Genomic DNA, 23,991 nt, shown 5'->3' with positions numbered 1-23,991 from the left:
ACAGTGATAAAACACAGGATCCTAGAAAGGGTTGGGAAGGACCTTAAAGTTCACCTAATTCCACCCCTGCCAATAATCCCATGGGCAGGGACACCTCCCACTGTCCCAGGCTGCTCCAAGCCCTGTCCAGCCTGGCCTTGGACACCTCCAGGGATCCAGGGGCAGCCACAGCTGCTCTGGGCACCTGTGCCAGGGCCTGCCCACCTCACAGGGAGGCATGCCTTCCCCAAATCCCATCTAACCCAGCCCTCTGGCAGTGGAAGCCATTCCCCCTTGTCCTGTCACTCCAGGCCTTTGCGAAATCGAACACTCTACTGATTCACTTATTTACTTAATGAATATTTTCAGTTTTAGAAAAGACCTGGTATGCAAAGGAAACGCTGCCAACTCTGCAAACCCTCCGGAAGAGCAGAGCTCTTGGCCAAAGAGCATAAAACATTTATGGGTGCAACCATAGCTTTGTGGCTTCCACTCTTAGGGTGAATTTAATCTTAAAAAGCCAAATATCAGAGAGGCACTTCAATATGAATTTAAAAACTGTTAAAAGAAATCAGTCATTTTCTAACACCTTCTTTTCTCCCCCACAGATATTTTGTAAAGCATGCAAATACAGAGCTATTGCAGAACCAAGGACTCACATCCCCAGGAATTGCAAACTTGGATTATTTTCTTTTAATTCTTCCAAGTCTGCAAATTTTGCTGTGAGGCAGCAGGGCGAGAAATGGGAAGGCGACAAATCATCCTCATGAATGTCAGAAACAATACCACTCATCATTTCCCAAACTATGTTGAAGTGTGGTCTGTAAAAAGCAGCTGACCTTAAAATTTGCTTGAAGCAAATAAAAGTGACCCTGTTCACCAGGCACACAGGAAGGAGGCCTTGTGTCTGTACATCCCTGCTCTGCCCTGCCACCATCTTACAGATGGACCCACCATGGAAAATGACAAACAACAGCACCAGCGTTCCCCTTGGAACCCTTGGTGCCAGCTGAGCCTTTTGACATTTCACTGCAGTTCACTTCTACCTCAACGACCAAAGCTTCGCCACGGAACAACTCCTCGGGCTCACACCTCGGGGAACGACCCGCACAGCCCACGGCACAGAGACCCACGGCACAGAGACCCACGGCACAGAGACCCACGGCACAGAGACCTACCTGTCGCTGCTGGTACTGCTGCTGCTGCTGAGGGAGTCGCTGCTGGAGGATCTGCTCCGGGAGCCGCTGCCGCTGGGGGAGCGGGCGGGCCGGGCGGCCTGGCTGGCCAGGCGCTGCGGGGACTGCGTCCTGGACTGCGACGAGTGCGGCGAGCGGCTCCGGCTGTGCTGGTAGTTCCGCTCCGGCCTTCTGCCTCGTACCTCCCGTGTAATGTCATCCCTGTAGATATCCCTGTGTACCACACTGGGCAATGTAAACTGCTCCCGGGCCCTAGGTTCATATCGGGGGTCGTGAGCGTCAAAGCGGTTTGGACTTCGGCTCCGAGAAGTGTAATAGAGCCCGTGTTGTAAGGTCCGCTCCCGAGGGTCTCTATAGTAATCCTGATCGTAATGTCTCGTCCGATCAAATCCGCCCGTCCCCCGCTCATGGTGTCCATAGGCACTATGTTCATAAGCACGCTCCCTGTTATCTGAAGCCCTGCATTTGGGAAGGGGGAAAAATATCGCATCAGAAAGGGGCAGGCACAACTAAAAGCAAATCATGCAAACATTCATGGCAGCACTCGACTTATTGTAGCGACTGCTTCTCCACTAACCAGCAATAACCTATCAAGCAAACAATGACAAACTTCAAAACATTTTACTTGACTCCAAAATTATAATTGTATAGGATCAAGCTGAGCAATCATTTTGGTTTAATCACAATATGGGGCTTTCATGACCAGCAACTTGCCTGCACAGGAAAAAATTTTCTGCTTTCCCATGCAGAATCCTCATTTCAATTGTTCTTTTTCTTTTGAATTTTGTAAACAAGAAAAACTTCATGTTTGTGGACATCATCATTAACTTCTTCCTTTTCTCTCCAGTTTTGCTTAAGAGCTTAAGAATTTTTTTTTCAAATTTTGATAATTACTGGAGCTTTGTAATTATCCTTCTGCAAAAATGGCATCACAAATTGGGCTGTAGCCATGAAAGCCTCCATGCAAAGCATGACCCAGAGGTAAGAAGCTGCTTTCAAAAGGGGTGGCATAACCCATAGACATTTCCCATAAAATTAGGGGGTTTCTTGTTGCTGCTCTAAAATATTTCACCCTCTTAGAGGGAATTTTTGCTTTGACCAGATTCATTTCTCTACAATCATTTCTTGTAAAAGTTGTGGATGCTAAATAAACATCTCCATTACTAATGCTGGAACTGCAAGGATGCAGGTCCCCAGAACATACTAAGTCCCTACACAAGGACTGGGAATCCAATTTTTAGGCAGTGTTTTTGTTACGACTGCTGCAATCACAGAATTTCTATCTGCACAAGCTGCTGCTTTCCAGCAGCTACAGTCCAGTTCATTTCAGTGTTTTAAACATTTTAAATGGAGAAAGGCTCAGTGATGTTCTGAGTTAGTGTGATCTCTCAAATAAAGAGATTGACATATAAAGGAACACTACAAATAGGTTGAGTATTCCAATTTAGACAAGTACCAGGATGGTACATCTTGGTTACATCCACAAAATGGAAAATCCAGAATGGTTACTTTGAACATTTAAAAAAATACTTCTAAAATTCTAAATATGTCAGGGTAGCCAAAATTAATTTAAAAATTAATTATCCATCTTACAAGGACATTTCAACCTTTTTTTTCAGCCTTCTCTATCATATTCTTCCTTTAGAATCTGTTATGAGTCACTTCAGTCGCCTGCATCCTGATAACCCAATTCTGCCTTGTGCCTCCTCCTCCTTTCCTGCATCACAGCTCTAGTTCAAATGGCAGAAATATTTCAGGGATCTTTTATAAACTGAAAATGAATTTCAGTATTTTTTCAATTAGCATCTCAGGAAGTTCCTTCCATTCCTTCTCCAATGAATCACTAGATCCTTAATCTTCTCAATATATTCACTCTCTGTTGTTAAATTGTAACTCACATGAAGCTTTCTATAGGGCTCCCTTAGATCTTGCCTGCTTTTTTTTCTCTCAAATGATATATAAAAAACTACTTAACAAGTGCAAGAGAATGTCATTATCTTCTACATCTGCTTGAAATTCATTGTTGCATTTCTATTTCCATTACCTCTTGCTCGCAACAATGAAATTTTGAAAGCCATTTCAGCATCTGGCACAGAAACGTGTCTCTGTTTTGGTTCTTTTTTTCCCCCTTTTGAAGGACCAAGATCAATAATTTTACAAACTATTGCATTTAGCATCCTACAAAGTGTTAATCAGTGAGAGCCGATTTAATGAGGTCAGAGAAAAAGCAGTATTTTCTAGCAGGTTACTGCTACAGAGCTGACAGAAAGAACAAATCCTTATCCATGAGAAGGACACAAAAGACAGACAGAGGAAGCAGAGCTGAACAGCTACTGGCTACAGTGCTTTCTTCATTTGTCTATTAGTACTAAGTGCTACTGGAGTTAGTGGAAAGAGAGGGTTTGACTTGGGTTAGGAGAGGGGCTAATATACACAGGGCAGGACATACCAACCTTTTCCAAGTGTGGAAACACGACCTATATTCCCAATTAAATCTAGGGAGAGAATTGTGAACATAACTTCCCCAATTTTGGCCCCTCTTACAGGGGTAATCCACCTTCTTAATGGGCAAGGGTGTCAAATGATATTTTAGATGAACCAACAAGAAAAAAAAAATCTTAGTGACAAGACACAAAAAAAAAAATTCCACTGGACGGAAGTAGTCCCAGACTGAAACCGTAACTCTGAAACCCCCAGACTTCTTTCTTGAGACAGAAGGCACTTAAATAGATCCATAATTTTAATTTCCAGCCCTAAGTCTGAATCAAGCAGCTGGCAGAAGATCCCCCGAGGCCCGAGGGCCCTCACGCTGCTGCCAGCAGGCATCCTCTGGCCGCCTTGGTAACCATCCAGCCCAGTCACTTCTCACTGGTGTATCCACAAACGGGTATTAGCACCACGTCCTTAAAGCTAAAGTATGTTTAATGTGGAGCAGCAGAGCTTTTTAAGAGACTAGATAGTAATCCACTCCCCATGGCTACTGGCGTCTTGACTGTATACCATCCAATAAATTCAAGGCAGTAGTTCTTATCCCAGCTTTAAAAAAAAATAAACTATAATTTCCAAAATTTAGTAATGTCCGTCATCTCTTTTTGCCAATACCATCAGAAAGAATAATCCCAATAACTTGGAAATGATGTAGATCCAAAATGGAACCATCACAAGCTGCCTTCGGTCTTCTCCATCCAAGCGTTATTTCCATGGCTAAGAGTTGTCGGTAGTATCCAAGGGGCTGCATCATTAAAGTCTACTCTGAATTTTGTGGTGACAATCCAATTAACATACCCGCTGCGTATAGTGAGAACTGAGAGCTAGGCATCAAGCTTTCACCGAATTCTAGGTTCTAGTATTCCGAAGATACTCCACAGAGAACTTCACCACATGTTGTAGAGTAAGATAGCTCCATCTGGCAGCAGGGATACATCCAGCAAGGCCTTAATATTATCCAAGAAATGGGATCGCTACTTCTAGAAAAGAGTAACTCCAATATCGATGCTGGCCAAAGGAAATCTTCCATCTTAAAACCACCTTATTTCAAGTGTAGGTAAATATCCAACCAGCTGCAGGACACATCCTCTATGGATCCACAAGGTACCAGCCACTGGGATAGAAATCACTTCCGTTTCCAACCCAAAATAGGAAACATAGATAATTCCCAAAATTTTAAATCCATCTGGGGGCCCTAGATAGGAGTTTGTGTTTCTCACCATATCAAATACAAAATACCTGCCTAGAGAAACCTTGGAACTTACCCATCAAGTCTTCGCTCATAACGTCCTTCCCGTGCATGAAGTGATGGTGGGGGGCCATAAGTGGGCCCCCCACCACCTCCTCTGAACCCAGAAACCTCTCTACTACGAGATGCTATGGAAACTGTATCATCCAATCCCCGCGCAGCACTGGGAATGGTTCCTGGCTCATTATAATCCGTCCGTAGGTCTCTATCTCCCATTTTGTTGACAGAGTTGTGTGCCTTCTGGGCACTTTTGATGTCCACAAAATCCACAAATGCTGCCACTCCGCCTTCCGACCCCCTCTTAGGGAGGATTTTGACACTTTCGACACGTCCATATCTGGAAGAGAAGCAAAGCAGAGCACACATGTTAGTGCTGGTGGGAAAAGACCATGTTTAATAACATTGCCTGCTGCAAAATCAACACCCAACCCTTCACCCTTCCCCTGTGCCAGGAAAATCAATCATTGGGAGACACCAAGAGGGGAAAAAGCCATTTAAACTTTCCATGGTTACATATAAACTCCTTTCTGGAAGTGTGGGGAGCCTAGTATGGGATCACCCTTTTTATAGCAACAGAGCAGCAGCAGCTGAAGAAATAGAAAGGTGTTCACAACCAGAGCACCCTGCACATCATTAGTCTGACACAATTAAAGAGGCACAATTAAAACAAAACTGTGTCACAAGTTAAAAAACAGACAACCAACCAACAATTTTCTTAGGAGACAAATGACCTTGACACAGCAATTCCACTACTTCGATCTGTATTTAACCCGGAGTGATCCTCACTCCTGATCCCAAACTCATTTATTTCCACACCCAGCAGGACACACGGACCCCCAGACCCAGGTACTGCTGGGGTTCAGCCTCCCACCCCACTGCAGACCCAGCTGCCCAACAGGAGCTGAGAAATGCTGGAGGGAATGTGACACCACCCTACGTAATGTATGTTAAGTAACTGCAACACTGGCACTTATGGATGAGTAAATGTCTATGCAAAATAAAAATAAACCCAAACATGTTTGTGTACACAAGGAAACAAGATGTAAAAACGTATTTAAATAAGTTGCATCCACTCACAGTAGAAAGGACAAGCTGGGCGGGATGAACACAGTGACATTTTAACAGCCAACAACTGCAGGGTTTGGGTGCTTAGTTCTCTCTGCCAAAAGATTCTGAGCAAACCAGGGAAAAGCTTTGAACTACAGTTGGTAATCCAGGACAAGAAAAGGCAAAAAGTGTATTTCTGAATGCGCCGACATAGAGGAAAGGGATGCACAAATAAAAAACCTAATCAGGAAGTATTTGTAAACTCCTTAAAGAATCATTGTGAAAAAATTTCTATGCACAAAGGCAGCACAAGGCCGGGCAGATGTAAACAGACCTTACACAGGCAAAACTGTTCTCAGCCACACATGCAGGGAGAAGGGACTATACAACCGCCAGGCTGAGGCACACACGCTGTCAGATCCCCGAGCTGCCTCAGTTTCATGCCTGGCTTTTCCTACACCTTACAATTTCATCATTGTTGTTGGATGACTAATCCTTAAATACGATCTGAAAACCTGCCTTGCTGACTGCTGCCTTCTCATTCCAGCCTGACCTACTACACTTATATATAACCTGGTTTGGATTTAGAGCCCTCTTTTCCCTGGTTTATACTCCACTGAGCACGGCTGTGTGCACAAACAAGAGCATCTTCCAAGAAAAAAATAAATGCCTTGTTGGGCATAAAGAGACACAGTCACACGCAAGACACGTTCCTGCTTCTCAACTGCCCAGGGTTGAGCTTGTCACCTTTGTGCCCCTGGGTACAGCACAGGGATGTTAATTCTTGGGAATTTCCTAATCTGTAATGCTCTGGTTATTTTTTTATTGTTTCTTTGTATTTTATTTAATTAAAAGCTTCAAATAATGGCAAATGGAACTGCAGGAAAGCTGCTTCTCAAAGCATGCTCTCTTTGGAAGCTGGGTTTGGTTATCTTGCCTTGCAAGTACGATTTAGAAAGCCCAGAAGAGTAAAGGAGATGGTTAATAAAATCTGTGTGAGGGAAAAAAAATGGCCTAATTGGATGTGGCAGATGTAGAGAGCACAGGAGAGGGAACAGGAAAGGAAGGAGAGGGAAGGAAAACAGGAAAGAGCCTATTTGAGAAAATGTTCGTGCCATGAATGAACGTGACAAAAAAATATGGAAAGTAATTAGGAATCCTAGTTAGGATCATCCTTTAACAAGTTTCAGTGCCAGTTTTCTGCAAACAAAGATGGACTCGAATCCTCACATCTAAACCATGTAGCTCCCAAACTGACTGCTTAGAACACACGCTTTCCTTGCTCACTGTGTTTACACGTTCAGTTTCTGGCAACATGAGCCTGTACTTGCCTTCAGTCTTATGGGGGGAACAGGATTAAGATACTGTTGATAATGGTATCAATCTCCCTAAAATCCTAGCTCTCCTTTGACTGCAGCCACCATGGCCCACCTCACATGAAGCACTGCCTTCCAGTGACATCAGAGCTGGGCTCTGAACAACTGCCTGCTCCCCATCTTGACAATTACTGCCTAATTCTGAAATCCTAACACGTACATGTTATTATACATACACAGTCAGAACTGTCATTCTTTTGCTGCAGAAGATGCAGAATGTGTTTAAAATGTTTAAATACCTAAGCTCATGCTGCCCAGAAAGCAGACAGGATACAAAACACCTGTGTAGCGAGGTCCCCATCTACCACAAAACCCACCTAGCAAAGGTGTGACTCTTCCCAGTATGAATTTTTATACTGGAAGAAGTGTACTTTGGCTATTAATTTATTTTTCCTAAATAAGAAATGGATGGGGGAGGCTACTACTGTATTGCACTGCAGCCATGGTGCTAAATCACTCCACTCCGAGACGGCGCCTGTTAATCCCCCGTTATCCAGATACATAAATATACGCTGTGCTTTGGTGTCCTGCCCCGTACCCTTGACAGGCCCTGAGGATAATCTGTGGCAATCGCCTTTGCTGAAAGCGAGGGAGGCAGGCAGGAGGAGGAGAAAGGGAGCAGAAGGAGATGAAAGAAAAGCGAGGAGGACAGAGCCCTGAGTATTGCAGCTGCTGGAAGAGGAAGGTTTGCCTCAGTCCTGTGACTGCAGGCATCCTTCGATCCCACCGCCAGGATCAATGTGCCGAGTGATCCGGCCTGGCCGCACCCATTGGCGTCTCTCCGAGCTGCTCCTGTCTTGGCAGATGCTGCCGGGAGGAGACCAGGGGGAGAGGAGGGAGATCTGCAGTGCTGCATCACCACACGGCTTCACTGCAGCACAGTAACGTTGCAAGGAAAAAACCACGACACTTTCTGAAGGGCCGGGGGAGGAGAGGCGGTGAGAGCAGCGCGCTTCCTTATGCCCAAGCAAGGCAAAATGGAGGTGAACATGCTCCGAGAAGCAACCTTTGTCCCGGCACAGGGCTGGGAAGAGGGGACAAAAGGCCAGGGGAGGCATGGCCACGACCTTTGGTAGCGCTGGCAGAACAGCTCCTCTCAACCTTCGCCTCCTATCGCTACACCTGTGCGTCAGCCCTTCCCAAGGCTGCGTTTTGCAATCGCTGCCAGACCAACAGAAACAAAGAGGTGCCTTTGCTGGGCTCCCACTCCGCAGACTCGAATGAAAACAAGGCCTTTTAGTGCCTCTTCCCCATCCACAACTCCTGCTGATTAATCATTAGCTCCACATCGTAAAGAAGGCGGCCGAGGCCGTGTTTTCGGCGGGGTTTACAGTTCAACCTGAAGCGGAGGAGACAAGGACGTGCAGGAGCTGTCACGTCACCAAGCACCTCCACCAGCACACCACAACCAAAGCATCCGGCTGTAAACACACATTGAGCAGCCCTTGCAGAAAAAAGTTGCCCAATAATCACTGCTTGAACAAAGCCACGCTAATCCAGCTTTTCAGACAAAGAAAAAGAATTCATAATTTAAGCATTATCGGTTTATTCACTGTAGATCAAAGCACCTCTACATTCAAGCAGCTGAAATGTCTCTGGGCTCTTGGCACGGCTGCTCAGCATGTTTCGCTCGCTCTCCAGCCCTTCCTCCTCTTCAGCTCTTCCTCCCAAACCAGGAGGCAGCACAGCCTCTCCAATGCAGGGCTGGGCTGGTTCCTCCTCCCCAGGAGCAACGTGTCACCCAGGCACAGCCAAAGTCATCCTGCACCCTACAGCCTTCCCTACCCCAGGGATTGGCACCTCGGCTTTCCAGCTCTAATAAACCATTTCAGCTCAGCTGCTCACTCTGAACATTCTTCCTGCACGGTCCCTGCTGCTCCAAGCAGAAGCATTCTAAACAAAGCATGGGCTACAAGAACACCAGCCAGTAATTGTGTAGTGAGCAAACCTTACTGTTTAGCTGCAATACTTTATAAACTGATTAGGATCTTTATAGGATGATCTGTACATGATAAGAAAAGGCAGGCTGAAGTGAGGGAGATTTGCTTTTAATATAAACCAAATCCCACTTAAAATCACAGTTTCTCTTGCTGCACTTCCCACAGGTTTGTGAAGACCTTTCACACCCAACTATCCTCATCACTGCAGAGGTCTGCAGGTCAGCTGCATTCCAGCCAAAGGAACTTCACCACGTTTTCATCTAGAAGCTGGTGCTGTGCTCCATTCCACAAACTACTAAATGTAACAGACACTGCAGGACCCAAAATAATACAGGAGCTTTTTCTGTGTGTTTCTGCACCGCCCATTACAAGCATGATTTGACAACCTGCTCTGATACAGCAGAACATCCCAGTATTCTGTATTTGCTCAGGTTCCCTTTGACTGCAGTCAGGTACCTTCAACCATCTGAAAAGCTCGGCTGATTTTGCTGTGCCACACTCAAACTCCTTCCTCCTCTGTGATTATATAACCCCAGCAAGTCCCAGCCTGCATTATTCAGTAAAACACTTGCACAGCTTGAAGCTTTCCTTGGCCAATCACATTCCTCTGGCTTTGTTGTTATTTCATAACAAAATAATGTGTCCTGAAAAAATACTTCACCAGATGTTTGTGCTTCTTTCCCTTACTCCTGACACCAAATAAGTCCAAATACCCCACGCTAGGGGTACTCCAGCCCTGCATTCCCCCTGCACAGAGCAGGACTGCTCTAAGTACAGGGAAATACAGGATGTGCAGCTACTACACCTCCATAAAGCAGGATGCCATCACCCTCCATGGGGGTTTTTAGCCAGGCTAATGGATGTCTGTTGTGTCCAGGAACATCAGTTCTGGGTCTTCTGCTATCATGGATGCTCATTTCACAGCCTGAGAGACTTGACCCACCACAACAGCACGTGTAGCCGCTTCCCAGCCATAGAATACACAAAATAACACAGCAAATAGCAGCACCGACCACGCTGGGATCTTACCAGCAGCAGGACACCGAGCCACAGGGACAGCTATCCTGCAGAAATCCTGTTTGGAGTTGAGCACCAGCCTCTAGTTCCACCAGCTCCCAGCAGGAATCGCACAGTGAGCGTCTCCCGCCCGCACCGCTCACAAAAGGTGTTTAATATTCACCACTGAGAGAGTTCCTGAGCCAGCAACACAAAGGGAACTTGTGTCTCTACACAGGCGTTTGCAAAGATTACAGCACTACAGCTGATCACAACGAGGGCAGTGATACAACAAATGAAATACGCAGCAGTTCCAACACACTTCTCCTAAGGAAATGACATCTCGCCATCTTCCAAGCTTCATATGCATCACAGACACCTGCTTTACTGCCATAAAATTTATATATATGCTTATAATGTTTTTTTTAGAAAGGCAATTTCATATGTAGAGCAATATAAGATGGTATTTCACCATCTTCAGACCTGAGCAGCACAAGTCTTTGGAATTAAACTATGCCTCAAGTAATGCAGAGCATTACTCAAAATTTGACAGTATCCTCACATGCCTGGCATGGAAGGAGACTTGGAGACTCAGAGACACAGAAAAATCAGGGTATCTAAACAAAAACCACTCCAAATTGCACTGTTTCATAAATACAGTAACTAATGTACAGCAGATAGAAAAATCAGGGACAGACCATTGAGAAGAGTGTGCACAGGGCCGGGATGAAAATCATTCCAATTCACTGAGATGGATCTTAACAGAAACAAGCAGAATTTCACCATCCTGGAAAACTACACTTATTTTAAATCTAACAAATGTGGGGAACCTGTTGAGCCACAATAATTTCACTTGGTAGGACTGCCTGGGTCAGCAGCTACACTCAGGGCAGACCAGGAGCAGTATTCACTATGGACAATTCAATACCAAGTCCTGGTTGGCTCCTTCACACACTCCATGAACCTCCCAGACTGCTTCCTCTCTGTTATATTTCCAGCAGACATGTGGTAGGTTTAAGTCCCCCACATGAACAAGAGGGATCATGAGACTTCTCCCAGCTGCTTAGAGAATATTTCATCTGTCTCTTCAGATGAAATTGGTCTCCTGGCTGGGTGGTTTAGAACAGACTCCCATGGGGATATTTGCCTTGTTAGCCTTCCCACCATTCTTTCCCATAAACACTGAACCCTGTCACCACTGTCATTAAGCTTTAGACAATCCAAACACTTCCTAACACACAGGGCCACCCCTCCACCTCTCCTTCCTTGCCAGTTCCTTCTGAAGAAGTCACAGCCATTCACTGCAGAACACCAGCAGCGTCAGCCATCCCCACCATAATTCCATAATGGCAACTCATACCATCATCTCCTGCTGTGCAATGGTTTCCAGCTCCTCCTGTTTCTCACCTATGCTGGGAGCACTGGTGCAGATCAATTGCTGTGTCTATAAAGATAAGACACAGCAAGTGGCTGGGACAGCACTCCAGACCATCACAAGTAGGAAAGCTCATCCATGAGTGATAAATCCAGGAGATGTGCAGCTTTGAAATCCTTCATCTTCCCAGTGCCAAGCAAAATACAAGAGCTCCTTGTATCACAAGAAGCTCTGTTTTTGAGCCACACCAAGAACAGCCCTTGTGACAACAATGATTCAGAAATATGCCCTAATTACCAAGCTCCCATCATTTTCTAGATTACAATCTGAGATGCTTTAAAACCTGTTTAGAGTGATCTTTATTGGCTCTGTGACCTCTGGGGGGAGAAAAACAACGTTCTTCAGGGCATTCTTTGCAGCTCTTCTTCTAGTAATAAAGATCTTCAGGGAAACGTCAAAATCCAGGAACAGAAACAATCAGTCAGGTTACAGAGCTCAGCCAGACAATCCTGGGGTGAATCCTGAGCCCAATGCTCAAACTTCTGTGCTCCTGCCCCAACACCCAAAGCACTTGAACCTGGACCCCTCTGGACATTGCAGCTCCCTCTGGCCACCAGCAGCACTCAATGGGAAATCTCCCAACTCCCGACTACAAACGGGGGTTTTGTTAATGAGATACAGCACGTGTTCCTGCCACGCACAGAAAACAGCCAGGGCTTTGTCTGCACTCGTAATCCCTCCCTAAGAGATGACAAAGTAGGAAATTAAAAAGCTAGCATAGGCACATTCACTGATACTCCTGATACCTCTGGTATTTAGGAGCAAAACGCTCAACAGATCAGACAGGCCAGAGATAATGCCATGCTGGAACAAATGCTTGCCTCTTTCTTTACAGCTCAGCCAAATGCTCCATTTTGAGACCCCAAGTAAGAGTGCTTCCTAGTGAGGACATTTTATTTATGTCTTTACTGCAAAGTGACCTTTTGGATACTGATGAAGTATTAATATAAGAATGAAATTATTACATACCATAGAGGGAAGAAACTGAATACTTAAACCTGGTTTTTCACAGTTCCTACTTTCAGTAGCAAGGATTTCATCCAAGAGTCAATACACCAAGAAATTTTTCTGCAACCCCCATGACAACCAGTTCTGCCACAGAGCAGCCAACACACATCAAGTCACATGTGAATATAGGTGCATTAATTCCTTAAAATACTGACCAGCTCCACTGCAAGACCCCCAGGACACAGATCCTCAAGGAGGAGTCCCAGCAACCTTTCAAACCAGGGCGAAGAGGAGGGCGGGGGAGCTGAACCCATGCTTTGGACATGGGGATTACAAGAAGCTGGATGAATAAAAACGCCTCTCAGCACTCCATGCAACATCTCACTGGGCTACATTTAATATCCTCCCTACCCCAGTCAGCAGTTCCGCTGCCAGAGCGCCAGGAGAACCTGGCATTGCATCAGCCCAGCCAGAGCTCCACCGTGCTGGAGCTCAACACAACATCAGCCACTTTCAGCTGCCAGGGTAACCACACAAGGCACACCCACCTCAGCCAGCCAGGACAGAGAAAAGTCCCTTACTAAGACACTTTTCCTACTTGTTTCTTTGGAACAATGAAGGAGAAGCACAAAAGCACCCATAGCTTATTGGTATATATATTATTTTAAAAAAAATCAAAGCAGCTTTGTGAGCAGAACTAATGAAGACTCATTTCTTACAGATGCATGTCTTGAGGTCGAATTCTCTGGCGTCCAATAACTGCCAGTTCCCACTGCAGCTTTTCCCACGGTCAGGAACACCTCTCTCCCATGTGGATTCTTTAATGTCTAATAAGGGCTGTGCTCTCACTGCAGCTTTTCTCTCCATGGGGTCGCTAATCAGGTCTCTCTCCTCTATTAAAACCGCTTGTTTTCACAAAACTCAAAGGAACGTCATGTCTCTGAGACTGAATATCCCCTTCGCCCTCAGGTTTAGCTGAAACTGGCAAATGGACTCCAAATTGATTGGGGAAGATATATATACACATGGCAGGATTACCTCAATCTGGCTCTCCAAGCAGATCAGAATAAATATCACTATTTGTAGAAGCACAGAAAGGTTACAGAAATATGTAGGAACTCTGCATGTTCAGCTGTGTTGTCTCAAGTACAACGAGCTGTGATTCTTTATCCCCAACTTACACAGATGCGCACCGTCACGTTCCTACATGCTAGACACAGAGCCGCCAAATTCCATCTCCAGGGCATTTTTTTTCTTCCAGCTTAAAGCATAATCTGCAGATTTGCTTCAAAAACACCAGTGGTGATAGGCTACGTTCAACACTTTCTGCAGGGGAATTGCTCAAGCCTGTTCTTTTGCGTGACTGATTTTAGGATTTGTTTGGATTTGATGTTAAGAACGCACTGCATTGCAACTGTAGGGGAATCTCTTGATTAATCAAGTTTTTTTCATTCTTACATGAAAGGGTAATTCCCCATCTCACTTCTGCTTCTCCAAGCTCTGCTTTGCATGTATTTGGCAGCAGATGGAGGAAAATGCAGAGTCACAACATTATGGTCTCCCTGCCATGCTGCACAGCACTTGATGTGGATCATCTTGAAGTTTGGAAGTCTTGGTCCCACTGGTACAGACTTCTCCAGCAACAGACATTTATAACCTCTTCTCCAAGGTTTTGTATACTTTCCAGAAAATGGTACTTCGGAAGAAAAAAAATGTTTACCTGTCTGCAGTCTCTGAGACCTCAAGTGATGGAACTCCTCTCCCCCCTCAAACTTCAAATGGGTTTGAACAAGTGACTGGCATTAGTTCAGCCCCCAGGTTTGACAACTTGAAATTAATTTCTGTCAGAAATTAGCCATGGATCCAAGGACTCTCAGTCAAATCCCTAATCATAAAAGCTCACCAATACTAAAAGGTTATGATCTTGACACCAAGGAGAAAATCCAGCCAGTTCCCAGTCAGTCCAGCCACTCCCGCTCTGCCACACCAGCCAGTCACCAAATGCAGATGTGCAAATGTTATTTCGTTGCTTCATGACTCACCGCTTCCATTGCCCTGGAGAAAGTCCTTGTCCCTGTGACTAAACCAACTGGCAGCACAGTCCTTGGCGTGAGCCAGGTGTCAGCCCAAGGAAAATAATATTCCCCACTGACAAGCGCCCGGCAAGAGGCAGGCACACACTCGGGTGTGTTTTGTCTGCAGTGACTACCTGCGCTCCAGGCACCTTCTCCACAGGTGAGAGCCTGGGACTTTCCAGAACCGAGCTCCTGAACCAGCCAGACTTTAATGGCTTTCCTTTTAGTGCAATTCAAAGTCGAAGTTTTGCAAAGCTGAGCTGGAAACTTGAGTTTCATTGCAACAACAGGCGAGGTTTCACACCTTGGCTTTATGAGCTGACTTAAAGGAGGCCTCCCCACACCAAAGACATGAGTACAGCTGAATCTGGAGGTGAACATGTACTACCAGACCAAGAGGGCTCCTCCTGGGGTTCAAGGATACACCACACAACCAGATACACCAACACAACTGCTGGGAAAGCTGCTCCCTCCTTTCATGCTATTTCAGTGATGAACTTCACCTTTAAGGTAAAAAATCAGACTGACACAAGCTAGGCAAGAGCATTAACTGCAGCCAACCCAGGGGCTGTAAACTCTGAAAGGATGTAGAGGAAGAGATGCTTCCTGAGCTCAACTGCTGCCAAAAAATTGTGTATCTCACCATACCCACAACCAGCGTTATCATCTACAACATCAATCTTGCAGCCACTTCTGTTTTTTAAATGTGGCAAAGATTCTCTGCTACTAATTCTTCCAATACGTTGAGAGTTAAGAAAAAGACCAAAGGTTTACTGAGACTTTGCTTACAAGGAAGTGACTGTGCTGGCCATTGGCTGTCTGGATACATATCCAGCTGCCTTCCTAAGAGCAGCATCTCACAGATCCCATGAAATTAAATCAGATGTTGACTACACATACAAGGGAGATACTCATCCACCCTGAGCTTTTATTCCCCTCACAGTAAGGATGCTAATGAGGCCGGAAGACTTCCTTCCCCTCCAAAGATGACTTCTTTAAACATACAACTCGGCAATTTATTTTTCTTATTTTGCTCTATTAACTATTACAGGTCACCCGCAGCTGCCACAGGGAGCCTAAAGAGGGACATTTAAATGAGCCTCTGTGATCTCTTTGGCAGCCATCACTGTTAATGAGGACGGGAGGTATTCACCCGGCAGCAGGAGCAGATGGACCACGGCGCAGAGCTTTGTGCTGTGCGGAAGCCGTGAACACCTCAGTGAAGACACAGGGAAAGCTGTGACAGGAACACCAAGTTACTCTCAATGAACCCTATGGATAGCAAACACAACCAGGTCAGTTTTCTTCCTGGAAAAAAACTGTAGGTGATTCACTACTTGTTTAAATAAAATCATTTACAATCTGGCCTTTCTTTGCTGAGCTAAAAGATGGTTTCAAATCCAGCTCTGACTGGGTACCTGACCACCTTCATGGCAGGAACTTGGTCTGAACACTGCTTTCATTTCCTGTCACACTGGGAATAGTAAAAGACATGGAAGCTCCTCCATTTGGACAGAGGGGCATGCAAGAGGAACACACAGAGGTCAGAACTATCTCACCAGCAGTATCCAACAGACAGCCCTGCAGATCATCCATTCACCCTGCTCCCAGGGACATCTGGACTTCTCTGGCTTCTCAGTGGAGAGATGAGAGCGCTCTCAGGACATTCTGATCAAATGCGGAAGCTCACGCTCCAGATCTAAGTGTGCTTATACAAAAAAAGTGCTTTCAGTTTTAAGTTGTTGAGCCTGATTAAAAAGGGGAAGAAAAAGGAAGCTAAAAAAGCTCCCTTTTGTTCTTAAAGATGTCCGAGCTCTAACCAGTCTTGTGAAAGACTGCTGCTCTCCTCCCACGATCAGTTTGAGCAGAAAAACTGATGCTCCTTTTAGATCTGAACTCTGCTCCTTCTCATCCAAGTCACTCCCAACGTCTGCACCTCACACAAGGCACAGACACACAAACTCCAGTCCAGAGCCAGCCACACACAACGGCTACAGAATGCATTTCCAAAAAATCCATCCCAGGATGTTGTTTGCATCAAATTCAGAGGTGCTGCCTTCAATCTTTCCTGCAGCCAGACCAGGCTGCAGCAGGTCCTGGGATGTAGCTGGTGTATTTATAAAAAGCCTGGAACAATGTTTGTTCTTTTACTGAAGGATGTTATCGTCACGCTGCAGGATTTTACAGATTGCAGGAGATGATTACAGCAGGTTAAACGGTAACTACTGAAATGCACAAACCAAAGCACTTGCTCTGTTTTATTCATGGTCCAGGAGCCTTCATCACCTCTGAATGTGCTGCTGCAGAACAGTGATGGAGATGGGTTTCAGGAGATCTGAGCTGCCATTACTCCCCAGGCAGAAAGGTGAAACCTCCAAATAAGTGTGTGTGTACAATCACCAGGAGGGAAACACTGCTGACTCGTAGCCTGGGTGAAGAAAAAAGCAACTTCTGTCTGATTTTCATTAACTGTCCAAGGAATCTTCAGAACACCACAAAAACTTGAGCAAAGGAAAGCAGCAAGGCTGGTTGTACACTGTGAATTTCCATCCTCAGGCTCCTCTTCCTCCCACAAGATTCCTAAATCAGCATGCCAAAGATGCAGTTAAACTCAGAATCTTATTATGGAGAGCAATCATTTTTCTAGTTTATTCCTCAATTCATTGTTTAGGAATGTTTGTCCTTGCAGTCTTTGGTTTCAGGGCGTTCTCAGACCTCAGCAAGTTCAATGAACTTAATAAAAAACACAAGTGAAATATCTCACTGGTTCTTATTTTTGGTATCCAACACAGTGGCAGCTCCACAACTCACACCCAAAAGCAACTCTCCCAAAACCTCCAGCAGCCTAAAAGCAGCCAGGAGGGGTGACCATCAGTTCTGCCCCTTTGCAAACATCCTCAGAAAACAGTTTTGGTGTCTGTTATTTCTCAGCTGCCTCTTCACAAGCAAAAGTGCATCTCCTCCTCTTCCTCACAACCCAACAGCAGTGTGAAACCACCACAACAACAAGACAAGCTGCAGTTGTGACACATCAGCTCACAAAAACAAAGCTCCTGAGGAGCCCCAGGTCTGCCCTGACTCATCACCTCATCCAGTATCTGCCTTCCACTCATTTGGATATTTACTTCCTTTTTTTATGGAAAGCCAGCGAGTGCCTCTTCGCCCTCAGCAAAGACAAGGACCTAATTTTGGACACGCCTTAAGGTCATTTGCCAGGGAACTTGGCATGATTTTCTGGCCTATGAAAAGCAAGGAGGAATAAAAAACCAGTAAACAAGGCTATCACAAAGTGAATTTAAGCCTTTATCATCTCCTATTCTGACCTGATGAATGGATTTAATACCTTTGTATGCCTCACTGGACTGGTAAGTTCTCAACATATCAATCTGTTTTCTTGTACTCTGCAGGGATTATTTTACTGCTGTACCAAATGAATTTACAGTAAGGGCATGAAATACCAAAAGCCAACATCGCTCTTGAACGGCTCAGCAACAACAGAAGCTGCTCACATCAAATCACAAATAATCACAACTAAACACAGCCTGGACCTTTGAAGAAACTTCAAGAAGAAACAACGCCAGCCAGGCTCAGCAGATGACAGAATTTTGTGACCAAGTGTCATCAACTTATCTTTTTACTACAGCTCAGCGTATAAAACCACTTAATAGAAGCTTAGTCCAAATCTACACTCTTTGTGGCTTTTCATTAAGTTTCTTTGAATAATTACCCAGCCATTTCCTTGGCCAGTGTGGCGTCAACCAGCTGCCACCTCAAGTGCAAGCACAGAGCAGAATCCGGAGCAGCCGTGGATCTCAGCCTGCTCAGGAGCCACCCTCCAGACTTGACCTGTAAGAACCAGGAGGCAGCTGCAGGCAGACACTGCTGGGTGCCAAGCCAGGATGCCACTGAGGTGGTGCCTGTGCTGCTTTAGGGCACCTGGGATCTGTACTAGGAACAGAATTATTAAAGATCTGATAGCAAACCACCACCAGAACTGGCACCATCATCACCTGACAGACCAACCTACGCTCCATGTGAGGCTGCCTTTCACTGGAACACACCAAAAGAACTTGCCTCATGTGCTCCCCTTCTGATTCTGGGCAATGATTTCAATCCCCCTGCCGCAGTCTCCCAACCAAACATCCTACTATGGTCTCTGGATTACATTACTGGAAGTGTTTGTAAAACCAGCACCAACAAGTTCTGATGCCACCCATTATTCCAGACATCACTCCAGTAGAACACAGGTGTAAACTGTACCCTCCCCTCCCTCACAGCTCTGAGCTGGAAAAGGCAGTACCTCATCTGTGAAAATACCTAAACTGACACAAACCCAGTGATGAAACAGGAATAGTTCAGTGGCCTTACTTCTGTGTTTTCCTACAATAAAAGTACACCTGGATAGAGATCTCTCTGGGCTTAGCTGAGTTAGGATAACGCTTGCATCCCAAGTGATATCCAAGGACTTATCAGTGATCACCAAAAAAAGACAGGGAACACATTTAAGAGCTTTACTAGAAAACCAGGAGCACTGTTCCTTCTGACTCAGGCCAGTTCCTGTGGAAAGGCACTGCAGGACCTGCCAGTGTCTGATGTGAGAAGTTTTTCCTCCAAGTGTTCAACACCAGCAGTGGCTTTCACCGTTCTTGCCAGGTCACAGCCTGGACCAAAGCTACCTAAATTCCCCTACACCACCTCAGTCCACAGCAGTGACACGCAGCAGAAGGCACAGATTCCACCCTCCCAGGCCAAATTTACACTCCAAGCCATCAAGACAAAACATTTACTCACACTCCAAGCCATCAAGACAAAACATTTACTCACAAACTGACCAAATATTCTCTAGGAATTACTGAAAACAGACACTGGCTGTCATGGCAGGCTTTTTGCAGTTATGTTTAAAATGCCAACCACTTCTCCAGGAGGTATCCAAAGCATCTCCTGCGAAACAGACACTGGAACACAGCGAAGCCACCCAAAGCCCATTTCCCACCCCAAAAAAACCTTAAAAGTTATTTATCTTCTCCAAGATTCCCTGATCTGCACTGTATTCCGTTGATTTTCAAGGAGCACTCTTGTTTCTTGAAATACAGTGTTTCTCCTAGACTTGGCTGCCACTGAATGTCTTAATTCTCCCCAGCACAGGAGATTGCACACAGCAGTCACATGGTCCATCATTAAGAGGCTTTTACTCCTCTTTGCCCTTTAAAACACCAGTAAAGGGATAAAGCCATGTTCTTTCAGATAACTGGAAGAAAACACAAGGAGGGGAAAAAAATATGGAAGGGCAGCACTTGTGTTGGGGACAAGTGTTACTATATTTAGTCGCCTTGTTCTGCAAGCTGCTGAGCATCTGTTTCAGTGATGGTAAACGACGGGTTTTTTTCCAGCATTAATTAGGTGAACCCAAACCCCTGCTCCCACCACTTCCCCCAGCTCACATCTCCCAGATCATAACTCAGATTTGCTCCTTATTCCACCTGAACAGTGGATCTCCAATCCTGGCACTGGCTGCATTTCTATTTCAGGGTGCCTTAACAGCCCAGCTGAAAGGAAATATAGAGCATTAGTTTTTGCAAAGGGAGTATTTGGGTAAGAAACTAAAAGACAATTTCAATGTATTGAATTGCATGGAAAATCTCTCCTTTGCAATCCCCTTTAATATCAGGGAAACAGATTTTAAAAAGGGCTTCTAAGGAAAAAAATAGCACTGCTCATGTAAACCAGTGCTTCTCAAAACCAGCTTCAGTATTCTCTAATTTGAGAGAAGAATCCATACTAGGGAGTGTTATTTCCATTCACCTCACTAAACTAAACAAGCCAATCAGAAGCATTTGGGGAAAAATAATAAAAACATATATTTCTTCAAAATTCTTAATTCATCCCTTTATAGAATTCCTTGTGAGGCTGCAAATCCCAGCAAAGTTCCCACAGTCGGTGGTTAAGTGAAGGGGGAGGAGAGGCAGCAAACTCTCCATACTCCTGCAGAGCTGTAAGTTTTAGGAGTTTTCCCTGAATTTTTGCTCGTTTGGAAACAAAATGGTCGTTTCTCAAACTCGTGCCTAGCAGGGACCGTGCAACAACCCAGCGAACGGCCTTCCATCTGGGAAGGACAGCATTTCCAGTGGAAAAACAAACACTGGGGTGAGCTGCACAGAGGCTCCGGGGGTGAGGCGATTCCCAGTTGAGGTTTGGGGCGGTTTTCCCCCAAACCTCGCCCCGCTCCCATGGCTCAGCCTCCCCGCACGCGTTTCGCCCTATTCCCAGGCTGGGGGATGGGTGGGAACCGGGCTCTGCCAAGCCCCGCTCCATCCCAAAAGACTTTCTCTCCCGACTACAGCGTCCTTTCCCCTTCCCCTTCCCACCTCCACGGCCGGGCAGCCGCTTCCCTTCCCTCTGGAGAAACCCAGCACGCCGTGCAGCGCCTGTCCCTTCCCCCAGGCGAGCACGGGCATACAAAGGAAGGCTCGCTCCATTGTCCACCTACAGCACCTACACACCCAGCCTCGGACCCGGCTCCCCGCTCACCCCCTCACCCCTTTTCCAGCCACAAATATTCCACTGGTTACATCCCACCAGCATTCGGAGGCGGCGTGTCATTCCCTCCCCCTGCTTTAGTACCTGCAGCCAAAGGGCTGAAGCGTGTTTTAACTGTTTACTGCCGTCACATCAGCCTCATCCAAACACACAAATCCAGGGCAAAAATCCCTTTGGAAAAACGGGGGGAAATGCCTGGCTACAAAGCTACTGCCCAAACCCTCCGATCGCAATTTGCCCAGGCAAAAACAACCAAAAAAAAAGGTAATTAATTCAGCGCCTGCCATTTTTCCCATCCATCTCCAAGCAACAGCACCATGGCAACTTTTTCCCTCCTTTAATACATCTTATAAAAGGAGGAGGACTGGACAAAATAAAACCGAGGAATGTCAGATTTTCACTGTGGAGCACCTATTCCCTCAACTAGCTACCGCTGGAATTAACCAAATAACCCCAGAGCGAGGTTTTCCCCCAAAACCTGGCTTTGTAAACAGCACTGGGTCACATAACCTGGACTTGAGGGACACGACAAACCACCCTGAATATCCATCCACCATCCCGCGCCTTCACCAAGCAGCAAATTCTTGGCTCAGGGGGATAATAAAGGTAAAAAAAAGGTGAAGCTCGATTAAAACAGGGCAATTTCAGAGCGATGAGGATGCAGAGATGGGGTTTGGCTGCTGCAGCAGCTGGGGCCAGGAGGATGGAGGAGGATACGAGACCCCCAGTCCTTCCACAACAGACGACCAGAAACCAGGGAAGAGGCGCTGGGACCTTCCCTTCTCCCCCTCGATGTCACCGCATCTATTTTTCCCATGGTGACTCATTATTAAGGACGCTCCGTCATTTTTCCAGCACAGGAAGATTAAAGGAAGCTTCAAAATCCATTTTTTTCTGCTGCTGGTGGGATTAAAGTAAAGCGCCTGTAGGGGCCATGAGCTGAGCAGGGCTCGTTGCTCTCTTTTTCTTCCTAAAAACCAGCTTCCAGCGTGGGGTGCATCAACTCGAGAGCATTTCCACAGGAAAAAGGTGTTGCTGAGGCGGCGGGCGAGAAGCCTCTTCCTCCTCCTCCTCGCAGGGAAAGACGGAGGGAGGAGGAAAAAAACCCAACCATGCAAACAGCTACTACTTCCTTATGAGCAGGATTAACCTATGCAATTAAAAAAAAAAAACAAGGAAAAAACAACCCAGCACAATATAATGAGTCCAGAGTGCTTCCCGCGTGCAGGATCCCGTGTTTTCTCCGTGGGTTTGCGTGATATTTTTTTTTTTCCCCCAGAGTCACGTTTTCGCAGCTGCAGGCGCTTCGGTTCCCACAGCTCGTTGCACCTCGGGGGGACACGCAGCATCCTCCACGGCTCCAGGTGGGAGGGAAACGCAGTGAAATGGGCAAAAATAAACAGAAAAAAAAGTCCGAGCGCTGAATAATTGGGGAAAAAAAAAAAAAAAAAAAGGAATGGAATGGAATGGAAAATAAATCGGCCAGGCTCAGCGCTGCCTCCCGACATCCTCGGCATGGGATCCGCTCCGTGACGACCGCCGAGCCCCACTCGCTGCTGCTCCGTCGTTTCGGGTCCATTTTTAGCCATTTTTGTATTTCCCCGCTCCGGCCGCGCCGCCGATCCCGCCATGGCGCGGGTTATTTACAGCGCTGTTTTCCTCCTCCTCTCCACGGGAACCGCCGTCTCCGCGCACTCCTCCCCCCCTTTCCCACGTTTTCCCCCCCGTTTTTCCCCACACCGCGGGTCGGGCCCCGCTCGCCGCTCCCCACTCACCGCTTGAAGTGCTCGATGATCTTCTCCTCGCGCACGTTCTCCGGCAGGTTGCCCACCCAGAGGTGCCTGGTTTCCCGGACCATGCTGCGCGGCGCGGGGCGAGCCCGCCGCCCGTGCCCCGGCTCCCGGCCGCCGCCTGCCCCCGCGCCGCGCCGCCGGCCGCCGCTCGCTGCCCGCCGCCGCCTCCGCCTCGCCCTCCGCCCCTTCCGCCGCGGGGCCCGGCCGCCCTCAGCGCCACCGGCCGCCGGACCGCACCATCCCCGCCGGGGGGGCCCCCTGCCCGCCGGGCCGGCTGCCGGGCGCCGGGCTCGCTCTCCGCCGCGGCTGCGCTCCCTCGCCGGCTCCCCACGCCGCGCCGCCCGCTCGCTCGCTCCCGCTGCCTCCTCCTGCTCCTCCTCCGGCAGCGGCAGCGCGGCGCCCCCGCCGCCGCCTCCTCCTCCTTCCCCCCCCGCCGCGCTCCCGCTGCTCCGCCGGCCCGGCCGCGCTCGCTCGCTCGCTTCGCCCCCCCTCCCCTTCCCTTTTCCCTTCCCTTGCCCGCGCCTCGCGCAGCGCCACACGGGGGCCCCCGCGCAGGCGCACTGCGCCCCGGGGCGCGCGCCGCGGGGCCGGCGAGGGGGCGGGGCGAGAGCGCGCACCGCCCCGCGGGGGGGCGCGAGCGGGAGTGCGCATGCGCGGAACGGGCGGGGGCAGTGGGGGTGTGGGAAACGGGGGGACGGGAATTGGGGTGGGGGTGTGGGAAATTGGGAATTGGGGTGGGGGTGTGGGAAACGGGGAATTGGGGTGGGGGTGTGGGAAACGGGGGAATTGGGGTGGGGGTGTGGGAAACGGGGGGACAGGGAATTGGGGTGGGGGTGTGGGAAACGGGGGGACGGGAATTGGGGTGGGGGTGTGGGAAAAGGGGGGACGGGGAATTGGGGTGGGGGTGTGGGAAATGGGGGGACGGGGAATTGG

At 47.4% G+C, this 23,991-nt stretch overlaps 1 protein-coding gene across 4 annotated transcripts in view; it reads right to left on the bottom strand.

The window, feature by feature from the left end:
• SPEN (spen family transcriptional repressor) overlaps positions 1-23,493 on the bottom strand; it is a 66,271-nt gene extending 42,778 nt beyond the window's left edge. For 2 of the 4 annotated variants that reach the window (XM_030289436.4, XM_030289437.4), the window contains exons 1-3: positions 23,041-23,492; positions 4,928-5,248; positions 1,158-1,634 (exon numbers count right to left, since the gene is read on the bottom strand). In XM_030289436.4, coding sequence (XP_030145296.4) covers positions 1,158-1,634; positions 4,928-5,248; positions 23,041-23,123 — 881 coding nt within the window. In that variant the 5' untranslated portion in view covers positions 23,124-23,492. Of the gene's footprint in view, positions 1-1,157; positions 1,635-4,927; positions 5,249-23,040 lie in introns of all 4 variants that reach the window. The other 2 variants (XM_030289438.4, XM_030289435.4) reach the window with 2 other exon arrangements.
• Positions 23,494-23,991: the final 498 nt, after the last annotated feature.

The sequence above is a fragment of the Taeniopygia guttata genome, chromosome 21 (assembly GCF_048771995.1).
Source record: "Taeniopygia guttata chromosome 21, bTaeGut7.mat, whole genome shotgun sequence".
Taxonomy (NCBI): Eukaryota; Metazoa; Chordata; class Aves; order Passeriformes; family Estrildidae; genus Taeniopygia; species Taeniopygia guttata.
The sequence above is the reverse complement of the archived record's forward strand: the minus strand, read 5'-3'. Positions and strand labels throughout refer to the sequence as shown.